This window comes from Thunnus maccoyii, chromosome 5, assembly GCF_910596095.1.
Source record: "Thunnus maccoyii chromosome 5, fThuMac1.1, whole genome shotgun sequence".
Taxonomy (NCBI): domain Eukaryota; kingdom Metazoa; phylum Chordata; class Actinopteri; order Scombriformes; family Scombridae; genus Thunnus; species Thunnus maccoyii.
Genome location: NC_056537.1, coordinates 21,734,639 through 21,748,020, shown reverse-complemented (window position 1 = coordinate 21,748,020; position 13,382 = coordinate 21,734,639). Strand labels below are relative to the sequence as shown.

The following is a 13,382-nucleotide window of genomic DNA, read 5'->3' as shown; positions in this document are numbered from 1 at the left end:
TCGCTGTGTCTAGGCTTTGTACTCACCAGAGATCACTTGGCAGTGAGTCATTGTCATTTTCTGATAATAGACTTGAAGGTTGTCTTTCAGATTGTCTGTAGTACCCTTTATTAAATTCCGAAATGAATACAGACAGACAGAAAAATGGTTTTAATTTGTTAAAACAAATATGTATAACTAAACATATCGACTGACATGCTTACTGCTCCCTCGTCTTCAGGCTTAGACACACTGTGTTTCTTTCCATCTAACTTCCCTGTGGAGACCTATTAGCTCCTGTATGGAACTTTTCACAGGGGTCCATTAATTAAGATCCGCATGCCTGCACTGTGAGATTATGTAGTGACAAGCTTTATTAGAAAGTGATTGGCATGCTACACAGCCACATGTGTCCTTCAGTCTAAACTAACCCATCAGCAGCTAAGCTCAAGGCTAAGAAGATGAAGGAAGAGGTGTGGTAGTTAGTGTGGATGTTGGCATTGAGAACGACTAAGACAAGTGTTTGTATGCTTCTCTCACCCTGCCAGATTGCTCTGTCCTTGGTAGCATATAGCTTTTTGTTTCTCTGACCATGAAAGCGCCTCTTCCGCAGAAATTGACTGGATAGGAAAAATGGTTAATGCACCTGCACCAGTCACTGTAGAAGACACATCTTAAGTTAACTTTAATTTCTTATGACCTTAGTCAAGGTCGCACAGGCATCCTCTGAAGCAGATAAAAGCGAGAAACTTTGCAATTATTAAGAGGTAAAATATTAGGTTACTTTTAGTAGGCTACTTTACACTTTGAAAATACAGTGATTTATTCAGTGCAATCGTCTTGAAAAGATTTTCATCCATCATCAGTGGTGTCCTGTTGAATAGACATTAATTTGTGTTTTTACCTCTTAGTTAATTGTAAAAATAGAGATGTGCCAGGGGACAGACTGGAGGTTAAATGTTTCTGTGTGTAATTGTCAAAGACATTAAAAAACATTAGTAGCATGATTAGTAGTTATAAGTAGTAAGTAGTAATTAGCCTCTGGAAACGTGGCTTGAAATTATAAAAATGCATATATGATATCAAAATTGAGTGTCTTATTAAGCATCTACAAAAATCTGAAAGAAAATAAACATTCATAACTAGTTAGAAAACTTAGCTCAGAAACAGCTCATTTGGCTGCTCAAACCATTTCTCAGGACTATTTATTACGTAATAAATTCCCTTGCTTAGCCCCGCCCAACTGCAACCCAGTAACAAAGGAAGGGAGAGAAACTTTCTAAAGAATTACATAAGCTATTTCAAAGGCTATGTCCTCATACTTTTTAAGTGTTTACTATATGCACATTATATCACAAATAACATAATTAATAGCCAATCATGGATTTGCCTTTCCAGGGGCTTTCCCATATTTTGTAACCAAGGTGTCTTATGTGTACTTTACTGACTAAAAAGAAATCTAATTTGAATTCTAACTGCAACATCAGAAAAAAATGGAAAATGGCAGTGGGGTTAAAGACTTTCTGCAGGCACTGTGTCCTTGGCTAGACACAGAGAAGTGGCTTCTAAGGCCTGAAAAGTAGCCTATTTATGTATGTGAATGCAAATGAAAATGCCTGGGGCCAGATGCATAAAAGTCTGTAGATTCATGACTAAAACTGTGTACGCACAAAGCCAGAAATATGCATACGCATTCTTCTCGTCAGATTTATAAAGCCATGCGTATGTTTTTTAAATCTCAGTCATAGAGGAACTGGGTGCACATGCACAAGCCTCATTTTAACCCCCCACAATTAGCCATGAATGGATGAAGACACACCCTGAACCAGCTGTGTTCATATCAATTCGCTGCCTGCTCCAACAGTCTGTACACCTGTCAATGAAACAGAGTTGAAAGAAGTAGTGCCATTTCACCGATTGTGTTGCACCGGCGAGGTTCTCCAACACAAGAACAGCTGTCATTACACGCAACCATTACACATGGCTGTTCAACTCTTTTTACCGATTATATCGTTAATTCATCACATGGACCTGTAAACCATTGTCGGCAGTGATATCTCAGAAATGTTATCAATGATTAGTTTGTAGCACTCATATCTATACAGATTTTACAAGGTGTGACACAACTAAGGATAAAATAAAAAGAATATTAAGAGCAAAATAAAATGTTGACTCATCAATGTTACGTTTATAAATGTGCCTTTGATTGGCATTTTACAAATCTCTGTGTAAAAACAAATAAAAATCACAAAGTGACTGCAGATGGTTATCAACCTAAACAATGTTTTACTGAAAGATTCCATCTTTCACCTTATATTTCATCTCCACCTCATCACACCACCCTTAGGAAACCATACGCACACATGGTTTTCTAAAGAATGCATGAGGTGAACACATTCTCACTGTAAGTTCTGTATTTATAAACACCAGTTTGTGTGCAGGGAATGGCATATGCATGGTTTTTGTGCATATGCATCGTTTATGCATCTGGCCCCTGGTCTGTGCTGTGCACATCCACAGCCCCGTTGTACATACGCTGCATTCATGCATGCCTAAATCTGTGTGGATGTAAGAACCCTGAATCATCAAGGGGATGATACAGGACAAATCAGACTGATGGAGAGTACAAATCAAAGAAGACAGCTTCCTCTTGTGTTGTCTGCTTTCGCGCCTCTGTTACAGTGCTTGACACAGCAGGTCGCACCTGTGCTGTGTTGACTTTACTGCTCACACATTTTAGAACATATCATAGTGTGGAAATTGGCATTCCTCAAGCATCTGCATTCTCTTATGTCAAGTATGTCTCTGACATAAGAGAAATAGTTTTTCCTCAGTCGTGTAAGGAGAAGACATTTTTAAATATACTTTATTCAGTGCAGTACTTCTGTGTCTGAATAGAGATATTGTTTCTCAAGCCATGAAGAATTACTTAAACAACATGCCATACCAATAGATAAACAAGTAAAATCCGCTTTCTAGTGAATGTACTTTAATAAAAAGAAAATTGTGCAAGCTCTATTATGAGACCTCATTTGTCATTCTGAGCCCAGTGCCTGACAGTTTCACAAAAGTTTTCTCAGACTCTTGGTGGATTGTCGGCAGTGTGAATGGAGAGAGGACAATAAGAAAACAAAAAGAGAGTAGGGAACCTGCACACAAAAACTCTTTTCTCTATTTATTCTGGCCATCACATGCTGCAGATAAATTCCCTCCACTGTTTACATTGAGTTTATCAATTATTGTTTACAAAGCTGCCACCCTTTGTCAAGCCTGAATAATGTAATGCTGCTTCTCCCCATCTTGTTTATTCTGCTGGAGACAGCTTGTTTATTTTCTAGGCAGCCAGGCAGACTTGGGTAGGTGATGTTGGCAGGGACCTCACTCTTTAACCCGATTCCTCTGGCTTTCCGTCTGCTTTCCTACTATTATTTTTGCCAGTAGAAGGGACATTGTGGTTAAAAGCTGCTGCTTTCTAAACATTTTAACCAGACATAGCCCATGGTGATTGAAGGTGGCAATCCTATGCCAAACCCCATTCTACAAGGTATTACTGATCACTTGGAGTCAGTCAATATTACCCTGCTCAGTTGAGTAGATAGTGATAAATGGGATGTTAAAGCAGGCGTGTCAGTGTGTGAAGATAGTCCAGTTAAGACATGCTTTGCAGTGTTATTTTGGTTGCTTTTAAGTCATTTGAAATGATTTAAACATGCTTTATTGTTTTGCAGATTTAATCTATCTAATAACTGAACCGCCATGCGCTGCTTTTATTTATGTCCTTTTCAGATATCTTATCATTGGGCAATGGTCATTTTAACCACAATAGCACTATTAAAATACTTCATTTCCTCCCCTACCATAGTGCTGCATGGGCCAGAATAACAAACCATTTTATTCAGAAAGGGACATAGCTTTTACTGTGTCTCACAGGAAAAACGACATCTTTTTTTTTTTTAGAGTTTTCTTTTTTCTACCATGTCTGCATAAGTGTCCTCCCACATTAGGGCATGAGAGTCAGATGGATTAGAGAGTCTAAATTGTCCATAGGTATGAATGCTCATGACAGTTAGTGTTTCTATGTATAAATGCCTGATAATGGACTGACAAGTGTTTCCCTCCCCACTGTAATACTGCATTAGGCTGGAATAGGACTACTGTGAGCAGACAGAAATGAAAATTAATTTGTATGTGTGGTCTTCTCAAACCCAAGACAATAAAACCTTTAATTTGAAACAAATCTGATCATCTTCTCTACAAAGATGGAGACAGCAATTCCGTGGTTGGCCACACAATGAAAAGATCTCCACTTCACACTCCAGTGTAACCATTTGAACAGAAACTGCCTCAGGCCACAGCTGAGCTGAGCTGAGCAGAAAATAGCCTAATCCTTTTGGGCAGCTCCAATGAACAGGCCCTATTCAGTCCCTCTAAAAACAGATATAAACCAACACAGCAACGTCAACAGACAGATCCTACAGTTAAGCCAAGCATGGGTTAGACATCAGTCACACTTGGTGATGCATATTTCAACACACATGCTCTATATAGCACAACACAAACAAGTGTATGCGTGTGGTTGGGCTCGTCAACCATCTGTAAACACCGACTCACAGAAAATTTACATAGTATGTAAATGCTGTTTTTAGAGATTAAGCCATAGGGACTACAAGTGAGGATATGTCAGCCTCTTCTGTTTGATTTTAGCTTTTCTTTTCAACTTTATGGAAGAGCAATACTAAATCACTAAAGTCCCCTTTTAAACTGGATTTATTGTTTTGCTTGAAGGTGTTATACATGTAGAGAGGCTCTGCCATGTGGGGACCGCAAGAACTGGGATTGTTCACCTTGGTTCCCCTTGTGTTTTCTCCTCTGTCTAGGCTGGTAGACTGTTGCGAGTAAAGACAAAATGAGAAATTTGAAAAGCTCAGTTGTGTCTAACACAGCCATTTCCACTGCAAAGCTGCTACTGCTTGGAGCAGACTCATATTCAGTAGTTGAACTTTCCCACCATCACTCGTGTCACAAAGTAAATGAAAGAATGTAAACACAATTACTGTGAGGAATATAATTAAAGCCTGATGCTGCCTGATCACGTACGATACATCCATCTAGTGTTGCAGTGGTGCTGTCAACAAGTGAAATCCAACACAGACCAAAACCTACACCGTAAATATCTACAGTGGAACTCCAGTTTACTCCTTGCATCAAGTAAAAATCCAGCTTTAGATCTAATTCCCTTCATGGTCATCATGCTCAGATTGACTGTGTTAGATGACACGCCCGCATTCACCAGTAAATGGGGGCAATGACTTGACCAAAATGGTGCCTTGTCCCAAGGAAGAGAGATAAAAGCATTACCTCACTCTGTTCCCATTGCTCCTTCTGATAAGATAAGGGAGGTCACATTGGTTTTGTGGCTACAGAAACTGTAGTTCAGTAGACTTTTATCTAAGATTTGCGTAAGCTTTGTTGGGTCTTTTCTCTACAGTTTGTCTTCTGAACAAAGCATGTAGCTTTTGCCGTCCCCTGGCTCACATACTAATGATTAATTTACTGTGATTGTCTTTCTCTGAGATGAGTATCAGTATTTAATGGGTTTTTGTTATTTTCCCACAACTCTTACTCAAACAATAACTTTTTCAATCTTCTCAATCTATACTTGTGTCTGACCTCAGTAGCCGTTGTGTCTCTGACACCTCTTCCAATCTATTTTAAATGGATATAGAATCGAGGCATTCAGTTAAGTGTCTTGGAAATCATTTAATTTCATGGATATTTGACAGATAAAATTGTGGCTTTGTCATAAACCCTTTTGTCTGCTCTGGCACGTCTGAGCCTCCCTGGATATATCAAGCTGTGTGGCTGTTTCAGCTGAATTCAATCCAGGCCAGTCACTCATTTGCACAAAAACACACACATGCATGTGCACATGCAGATAGTATTCAAAACAACTGCATCTTGGTGTGTACGGCCTCTTTATAAATGTCTACCCAGGCCTCTGGCTCTAGGCTCACTCTGCCCGTCCAGGCTGAATCCCCTGCCTGGCATCACATCTGTGGCCACAGCTCCTTGGTTTCAGGATATTTGCTGTGTGGAGCCCAAAGACCTTTTTACAATGCTGTGGATGGAACAATAACCATACATGCACATATTTGAAGATAAAGGCATTAGAGACCTCATGTCAAAGCACTAATTACTCATTTGAATTTGTAAATAACACACTGTTAGTTTAAAGCTGGGCTTTGATTGGCTAGTCGAATAACAGTTGCACTGCTCAGAAATAAAGAGATGCAACTTAAAGCATCTTCATTTCTTAACATAAAACTACATGCCAGGATTTTTTTTTTTTTTTGTTTAATTTTAAGCATAAGTCACTGACAGTTGACACATAAGTTGCTATTTGCAGTGCATTTCAACTGCAAATGTCTGTACAGTGCTGGCATGTAGTATTTTGGGCCAAGCCTTCTGGCTGGACAAGGAGCTGACTGTGTATTTTTGCCCAGTGCGGATGGTTGCAGGCTCTCTGGCCTGAGTATTAAAGGATCTTTAAAGAATGTGTTACTATTTGAAATGAATGTTTCCTCTGTGTTTACTCAGAAGTGTACCACAAAGAGAAAATGAGCAACACTGCAAAAGTGTGAAATAAATTGCTTTAAAATCTAACTAAACTTCAGAGTAAAACAAACAAGTGCAAACCTAAAGTTGTATTTGTCATTTTTAAGTGTAATTTCTAAGAAAAATAGCTCATAAATAGGAACTGCACTGGATCCCTACCTATTAAAGGAAAATTCTGGTTTATTTGAACCTGATGTATTTCCCATAAATGTGGCAGTTTTGACTCTATGTGTCCTGCTAACTTTGTTCTCTGCAGCTCCGTTATTGAGATTCCAGAAATTCAGATTGAGATTCAGGCAAATGAGGCCTCACATGTAATGACAATTATCGGGGCAACCTCTATCAGCCTCCTACTGTTTTGTAAATAAACATGATTTTTATGTGAATCGCTTCAAGACTGTTTCTGAGTCTGAATGGAAGTAAACACAGGAACTAGCTGCCTGTAGCAGCATTATGGCTAACTACACAGAGATCTATGTCTGGGACAGTTTGCCAGCTAACTGAACCACCCACATACTCATCCGTGCACGCCAGTTAGTTTACCTGTATAAGGCTGACTTTCATAGCAGTTAGACTGTAAGGAAACTAAAAAAACTAAGTGCAATGACGGATTATCCCGTGGACTATTATGAGGATGATTGTGAGTCATTTCACTTTGAATGGCCAAGCGTATTTATTTGAGCTGGCGAACACAGAGAATGGAAGAAAAATGAAGAATGGAGGCAGAAAGGCAACAGGACAGTCAGGAGAGACAACGTACAGAAACAGTTACCTCAAAGAAACTGCTGGTGTCCCTGCTGTCACTGATCCCCTCTTCTGACGAGTGAAGAGAAAAACTTTTTCTGCAGAGTCGGACTTGTTGCTGCCAGCCAAGTGTCCACGGATGAGTAATCACAGCTGTGTAACTACTACAAATGGATTTACAACGTTCATCAACACTGTCATCCTGCAGATTGTTTCACCTCCACAACGTCAACCGAAAGAAAAGAACAAGGCCATCTGGACCAACGTTCAGCTCCACACAGTAAGAAAAATGGGATTACAACACGTAACTGTGTGAGGAGGAATTACAGTATTTAAGTCTCTATCATCCAGCAGGACTCCATGAAAACTGCTCAGTGAGGATCTTGTCATTTTATCCTTGCAATGTGGAAACTTCCCGACATCAACCATTTCATTTCATCTTCTAAATTACTACTTTTCTATAAGGAACAGACGCTGAGCTATCCACAACCTCACACATAAACAAACTGACTTGCAAACTGCCCCAGGTATAGTTCCCTATACAGTTTGCCATAATGCTGCTACAGGCAGCTAGTTCCTGTGTTTACTTTCGTTCAGAATCACAAATTTTTGAAGCAATTCATGTAAAAATCATGTTTATTTCTACAGCAGTAGGAGGCTGACGGAGGTCGCCCCAATAACCATCATTATATGCGAGGCCTCATTCGCCTGAATCTCAATCTGAATCTCCATAATCTCAATAACAGAGCTGCAGAGAGCAAAGTTAGCAGGACACATAGAGTCACAACTGCCACATTTATGGGAAATACATCAGGTTCAAATGAACCGGAATTTTCCTTTAAAACAGAGACTGGTGTGCAGTGAGGAGGTGCAGCAGTGACCCACTGCTGCATTAAATTACAGAGGAAGCACTTAGTATCTTGTATGCATTCAAATACTGATCTGATCTACATTAGTTTTATGTTTGATGTTAGGCAGGTACATTATATTATATTATATATTATTTATTTTATTTATTTTATTTTATTATTTATTTATTTATTATTTATATTATATTACAAATATAAAAACAGAGTAAATTAAATTGAGCCAGGTTTGTGTATCTGCCAGCATCATCTACTCACTCATATTTATGTTGCGTGAGATCAAAGTATCACGTACATGCAAGTCATTAGGAAAGCTACTGGTATTATAGTTACAATTTTTCTAGTTTGAAATGACTGACAGTCACCATTCAGCACCCACTCTGCAGTGTTTCAGCACATAATAACATAACTGATTTGTGTGGATGAGTTTGTATGGCCAGCCAGTCAGACGTTGTCAGTCGCACAGTGATGAGCTAAAATGTAATGAGTGGGCAGGTTTGTGTCATTTAGTGCTTTGATTAAACAATAGATACTTACCAGAAGGTATGCTCACCACTTCACATGCAGACAGACATCCTGCTATACAGACAACAACATATCTGGAATCTGATTAACTGTGACTGTGGTCTGTGCCTCAAGGTTTTTCATACACTGAATGTTTCTTTATTAATCACATAAATAAACTGATTGGTTTAATAATTCTCTAATGCGAATTGGGTCATGGTAATGTTTGAAGCTGCATTTTTCACAAAAAACTGCTGCTGCTACATAACTGTCTGCTGAAAAAATGGACTCCCCACATAACAAGTCCCAATTTAACCCCTGAGTACATAGATTGTTCTCGAGGGAGCCGTCAAGTCACCATCAACTGCCGCAATTAATACAATATGAAGTGAGCTAGTTAGCTGTAAAACAATGTAGTTTAACCTCTTGCTAGCAATGATAACATTTTAATTGCATTTGTGATGTATTACACCCTGCCATATGTTGTGCTGAGGTCCTTGACTAAGGGCATGTCTGTCAGTGAAAAATAAGCCCTGTCAGGCCAAATGATTGCTTGTTTAAAAATCCCTTAAGTGCTTATAGTTGGTGACAGCAGGGTCATGTAGTAAATGATTTGTTAGGAAGCAACACGTAACCGTAACATTGTCTTTTTTTTTTTCTTTTTCATACTTTCCTCTCTTTTTTTGACATTAGAAACCCTGAACTTATAAAAAAAAAAGAAAGGAAGGAGAATTAAGAATAAAACTACGGTCATCCTCTTGTAAAATATGTTAGAGGGAACAAAACTGCGAATTAGCGGGTGGGTAATATATCACAGAGCTACACAGAGTCTAATCAGGATCCCAGCTGGAGGCGTAGCCGTGCTATGACCCTGTGAAACGACTTTGTCCTCTGCCTCATCATCAGGGAGGTCGGGAGATCAAAAAGGAAGGAATTTTTGGCTCTTCTGAAACAATACTGGATGTAATTAGCTTCGTTCTGATAACATTCACACAGCACGTCTCAGAGGCTGGTGTGAAACTGCACCTCCTAATCAGATATCTGCACTGTAATCAGGAGACAATCTTAATGACCTGTGCTAAATGCCAAATGCCCGTTCTGTTTCACACATTGGCAGTCTGATCACACCACTGCAACCCCAGAAGTCAATTAAACAAATTAAATCCATTTCACAAATGATTAATTCTTTGCCAGGAATGATGCAAAGCAGTAAAGGTATCAATTTAAACTTTTCATTGTTTCATTATTTGATTGAAGGGTTTTTTTTGGTCTTTATTTGATTGTCCAAAGTATAGAGAGACAGGAAACATGAGTAGAGAGAGTGGTATGACGTGCAACAAAGGTCTCAGGTTGGAATCTAACAGTGGACCTTGTTGTTATGTGATATGTGTCTTAACCAGTTTGCTACTGGGGCTGCCCCATTGTTTCCTCCAAGACTTGATCTGTAGTTGATAAAGCATGTTTTTGACAGTTGGAGTGGTATTCATTTCAGACAAGGCTCTATAGGGAACCTGTCTGTTCTTTAAAACTCAAGACTGAAGGTATTAATGAGGGACTCTGAATAATTCATGTACATCGATAAAATCTCATATCTCATTTGGATGGCCTGTGGCCAGTGACTGTCAAGGTAAAGTTAGTTTTAGACAGGTCTTTGTATTTGTCTCCAGGTTTCATTTCAAATATGTTTGATTGGAAGAACCTGTATCCTGTAACCCTGTAGCCTGTGCAGCAGGAGAAAAGATTTCTAATATTTAATTCTCAGAAATTGGGTAGAAGTGAAAGAAGGAGCTCTCTGAAGTAGCTGTGTTTGAACAAAAGAATGTACTGGAAGTACTGTATATTCACTGTAGTCCTTGATTCTCACAGATGCATCAAAACTTGTACATGCTGTGATATTGTGTAGAACACCCTGACACTGATAGGAATGTATGAAAACACGTCGCAAAAATGCTGTTCAACTTTACTTGAAGCCCCTGAAATATTTAATATTTCAAAGTAGTGGTAGTAGTATTTATTAAAAGTATTTCTTTAATATTGAATATTTATGACAAATTAAGCAACAATCACAGTTTCAGTTTGGAAAATGACATCCTTAGTTATTTTATTAAGAGTTTACTACAGTGGCTGAGCAATATAAGCAAACAACCCCAAAGTATCATTACATTTTCATACAGATGTTACTAAACTCTGATTGGTTCACAGAAGCTCACTTCTTTACAACTGTAAGACTAAAACTATATACTATAACTATACTACACTGTACCTACAACTACAGCATAAGACAAACACAAATATGGAAAATCTCTCATGTGAAACAACCAAAGCTGTTCAAACTTTGGCAGATAACAGTGTGTTATTGTTGGAAGACATTGCTCATAGTAAGAAGCTGACTGAGAAAATATGTTTTCAGGGCCTTCAAACATGATGTGGGAATGGGACTCGACTCGGAAAACATACAAAAGCCAAACATTTTTATCATCCAGTCAAGTGACAATTTCTCTTGCTCTACACGCTCTAATGCTTCACGCACTTTTTTCTTTGGATGTATGATTGTTGCACGAGTAGTGTTCGCTCGTCCTCTAAAACCCATTAAAGCTTGATAGAGCACAGAAATAGAGTGGGGAAGGTTTTATACCTCAATTTGATTACTGTGCTGTGTGAACAGGAAACCCTGTCGAGTGTGTCCTGCATACTTCTAATTGTACCTCCTGTTCACCATGAAAGTTGTTGTTCTCAGTGTTGTTATGCCAAAGCATTGAATCCTAACACTTTTCAAATTAATAGCCCTGAAATGGGAAAGGCATATCAGACCTTCTGGCAGTCATTGTTACAAGTCGAGTCTGCTACTGTTACAAGAGGGCCACTGGGTTTGTGCTCTTCTTTTGATTGTGGTGTATTTTTAGCATCACTTCAGCTACAGTATCGTTTAAAAGCCTTGCTCCATTCAGGGGGGTTGCAAAAGTTAACTGCTTGTTTTTACTATCAGTATTTAGTTGAGTAACTGTAATGCTCCTGTTTGATGTGTAAATTTTCTCATTAGTCTCCTTTTCATTGACTCTTTTTTTTTTTTTTTCCTTTGACTCTTCCCAGACACGGAACTCGATGTGCAGGAGAAGTTGCAGCTGCAGCCAACAACGGTGTGTGTGGTGTTGGGGTGGCCTATAACGCTAAAATTGGAGGTGAGCGAAGCCTACTACTGGGATTTTAATTAGGAGCAATATTTAATTAGCAATCATTTTTATTTAAATCAGTTGAATCTTATTTTGATTAGAAATAATATGCACAATAATATTCACATTCAAACTAATTAACGTAGAAGTGAATTTCTTTCAGCTCGGCTCCCTTTAGTATGGGACCTGAATCAGAATCACAAATGTAGCTGTGTCTCCACATTATACACCCAATAATAGATTTAAATCTTGATATCCATATGCTCCTTTTCTCTGGATCCACTGAGCATTGAACACCTTTCACTTACTGACTGACTTCCTATTGTTCAGATGCACGTGTAGAAAAAGATCAGGTTTTTCTGTAGACGCGCAGCGAACTGTCCTTGATACATCGCCACTGAGAAGAATAGCTTTTGATCATTTTCTCCAGGTTTCCCTCTGGAAATAAGTGTATCATGACTTCATTAAGCCTGCTGTGCGCTTGTTAAAACCCAGGTGTCACTTTTACTTTTGTCTGACATAAAGAGCGACACAGTCGAACAAGTATTAAATGCCTTTTAGATGAGTAGAAAAACATCCCCAAGACACGGACAATACTGAGATTATGTCTCATCACTGGGGACAGTGACAATGCATAGAAACGTATACTGTAGATTTCAGATTTAACTCTCTAACAGGGTGAATCTGATGTTTTTTATTCAAACCAGAGCAGATAATAAGTCCCCTCACATATATCTGGCACTCTGCCTGAAACTTTAGTCTTTCTTTAACTAATCAGATAAAAAGCAAGTTCAGTTTTTAAAGTTTTTCGTTGAGTCCTTTGTGAGGAGGCAACAAGCTAAATTTAGTGTTATGTTCATGCCAAGGAAACTGTCTTCTTTTCAAACCACCGTGTAAATTACCTGCCTTAAAAGCCGGTCAAAATAGACTCTGAAGACAGGCTCTTGTTTAAACAGTAATAAAGCTGTCAGCGTGTGCAGATATGCATTAAAAAAGAAGATACTCAGAGAAGTTTGTTTAATTTACACCTGTGATCACGAATTAAGTCTGAAAGATTTTGGTCTCCTGAACATTTTTGCACTTGATAGAGTATTCCAAGGAGGCTCTTAGTAATTTTTGTCACCAAACAATCTGTCAATGACATGATGCCAGCCAACAAGACTCACCGGAGCCTGTGGAGCCCGAAGCAGTCCCATTCACAGATGTTACTCGTAACTCTCCTTCTTTGTCTTCATTACCATTCATCTCCCGACGGAGCAGCGCATTGGCCCTGTTCTCATAAATTACTCCTCTGTGAATCTGTTCACGTCATGGGGTCAGTGGATTGTTTATAAACAGCTGTGATTCACTCCCGAATACCGATGGTGCGTGCGCACACACGTGTGAGCACAAGCAGCCATATTTATGAGGACACCTAAATGCGTGTATCCATACCGAGCAATGATTAGTGATTAGTATTTGAAACCTGTAATTAACCCTACTTGGCTCCCTCTGTGTTTCCTTC

The 13,382-nt window shown here is 38.9% G+C and overlaps 1 protein-coding gene across 2 annotated transcripts in view; it reads left to right on the top strand.

Annotated features, from left to right (window-relative positions):
• furinb (furin (paired basic amino acid cleaving enzyme) b) overlaps positions 1–13,382 on the top strand; it is an 82,413-nt gene that overhangs the window by 54,015 nt on the left and 15,016 nt on the right. For both annotated transcript variants that reach the window (XM_042410603.1, XM_042410604.1), the window contains exon 7: positions 11,799–11,887. In XM_042410603.1, the coding sequence (XP_042266537.1) occupies positions 11,799–11,887 (89 nt within the window). The remainder of the gene's footprint in view (positions 1–11,798; positions 11,888–13,382) is intronic.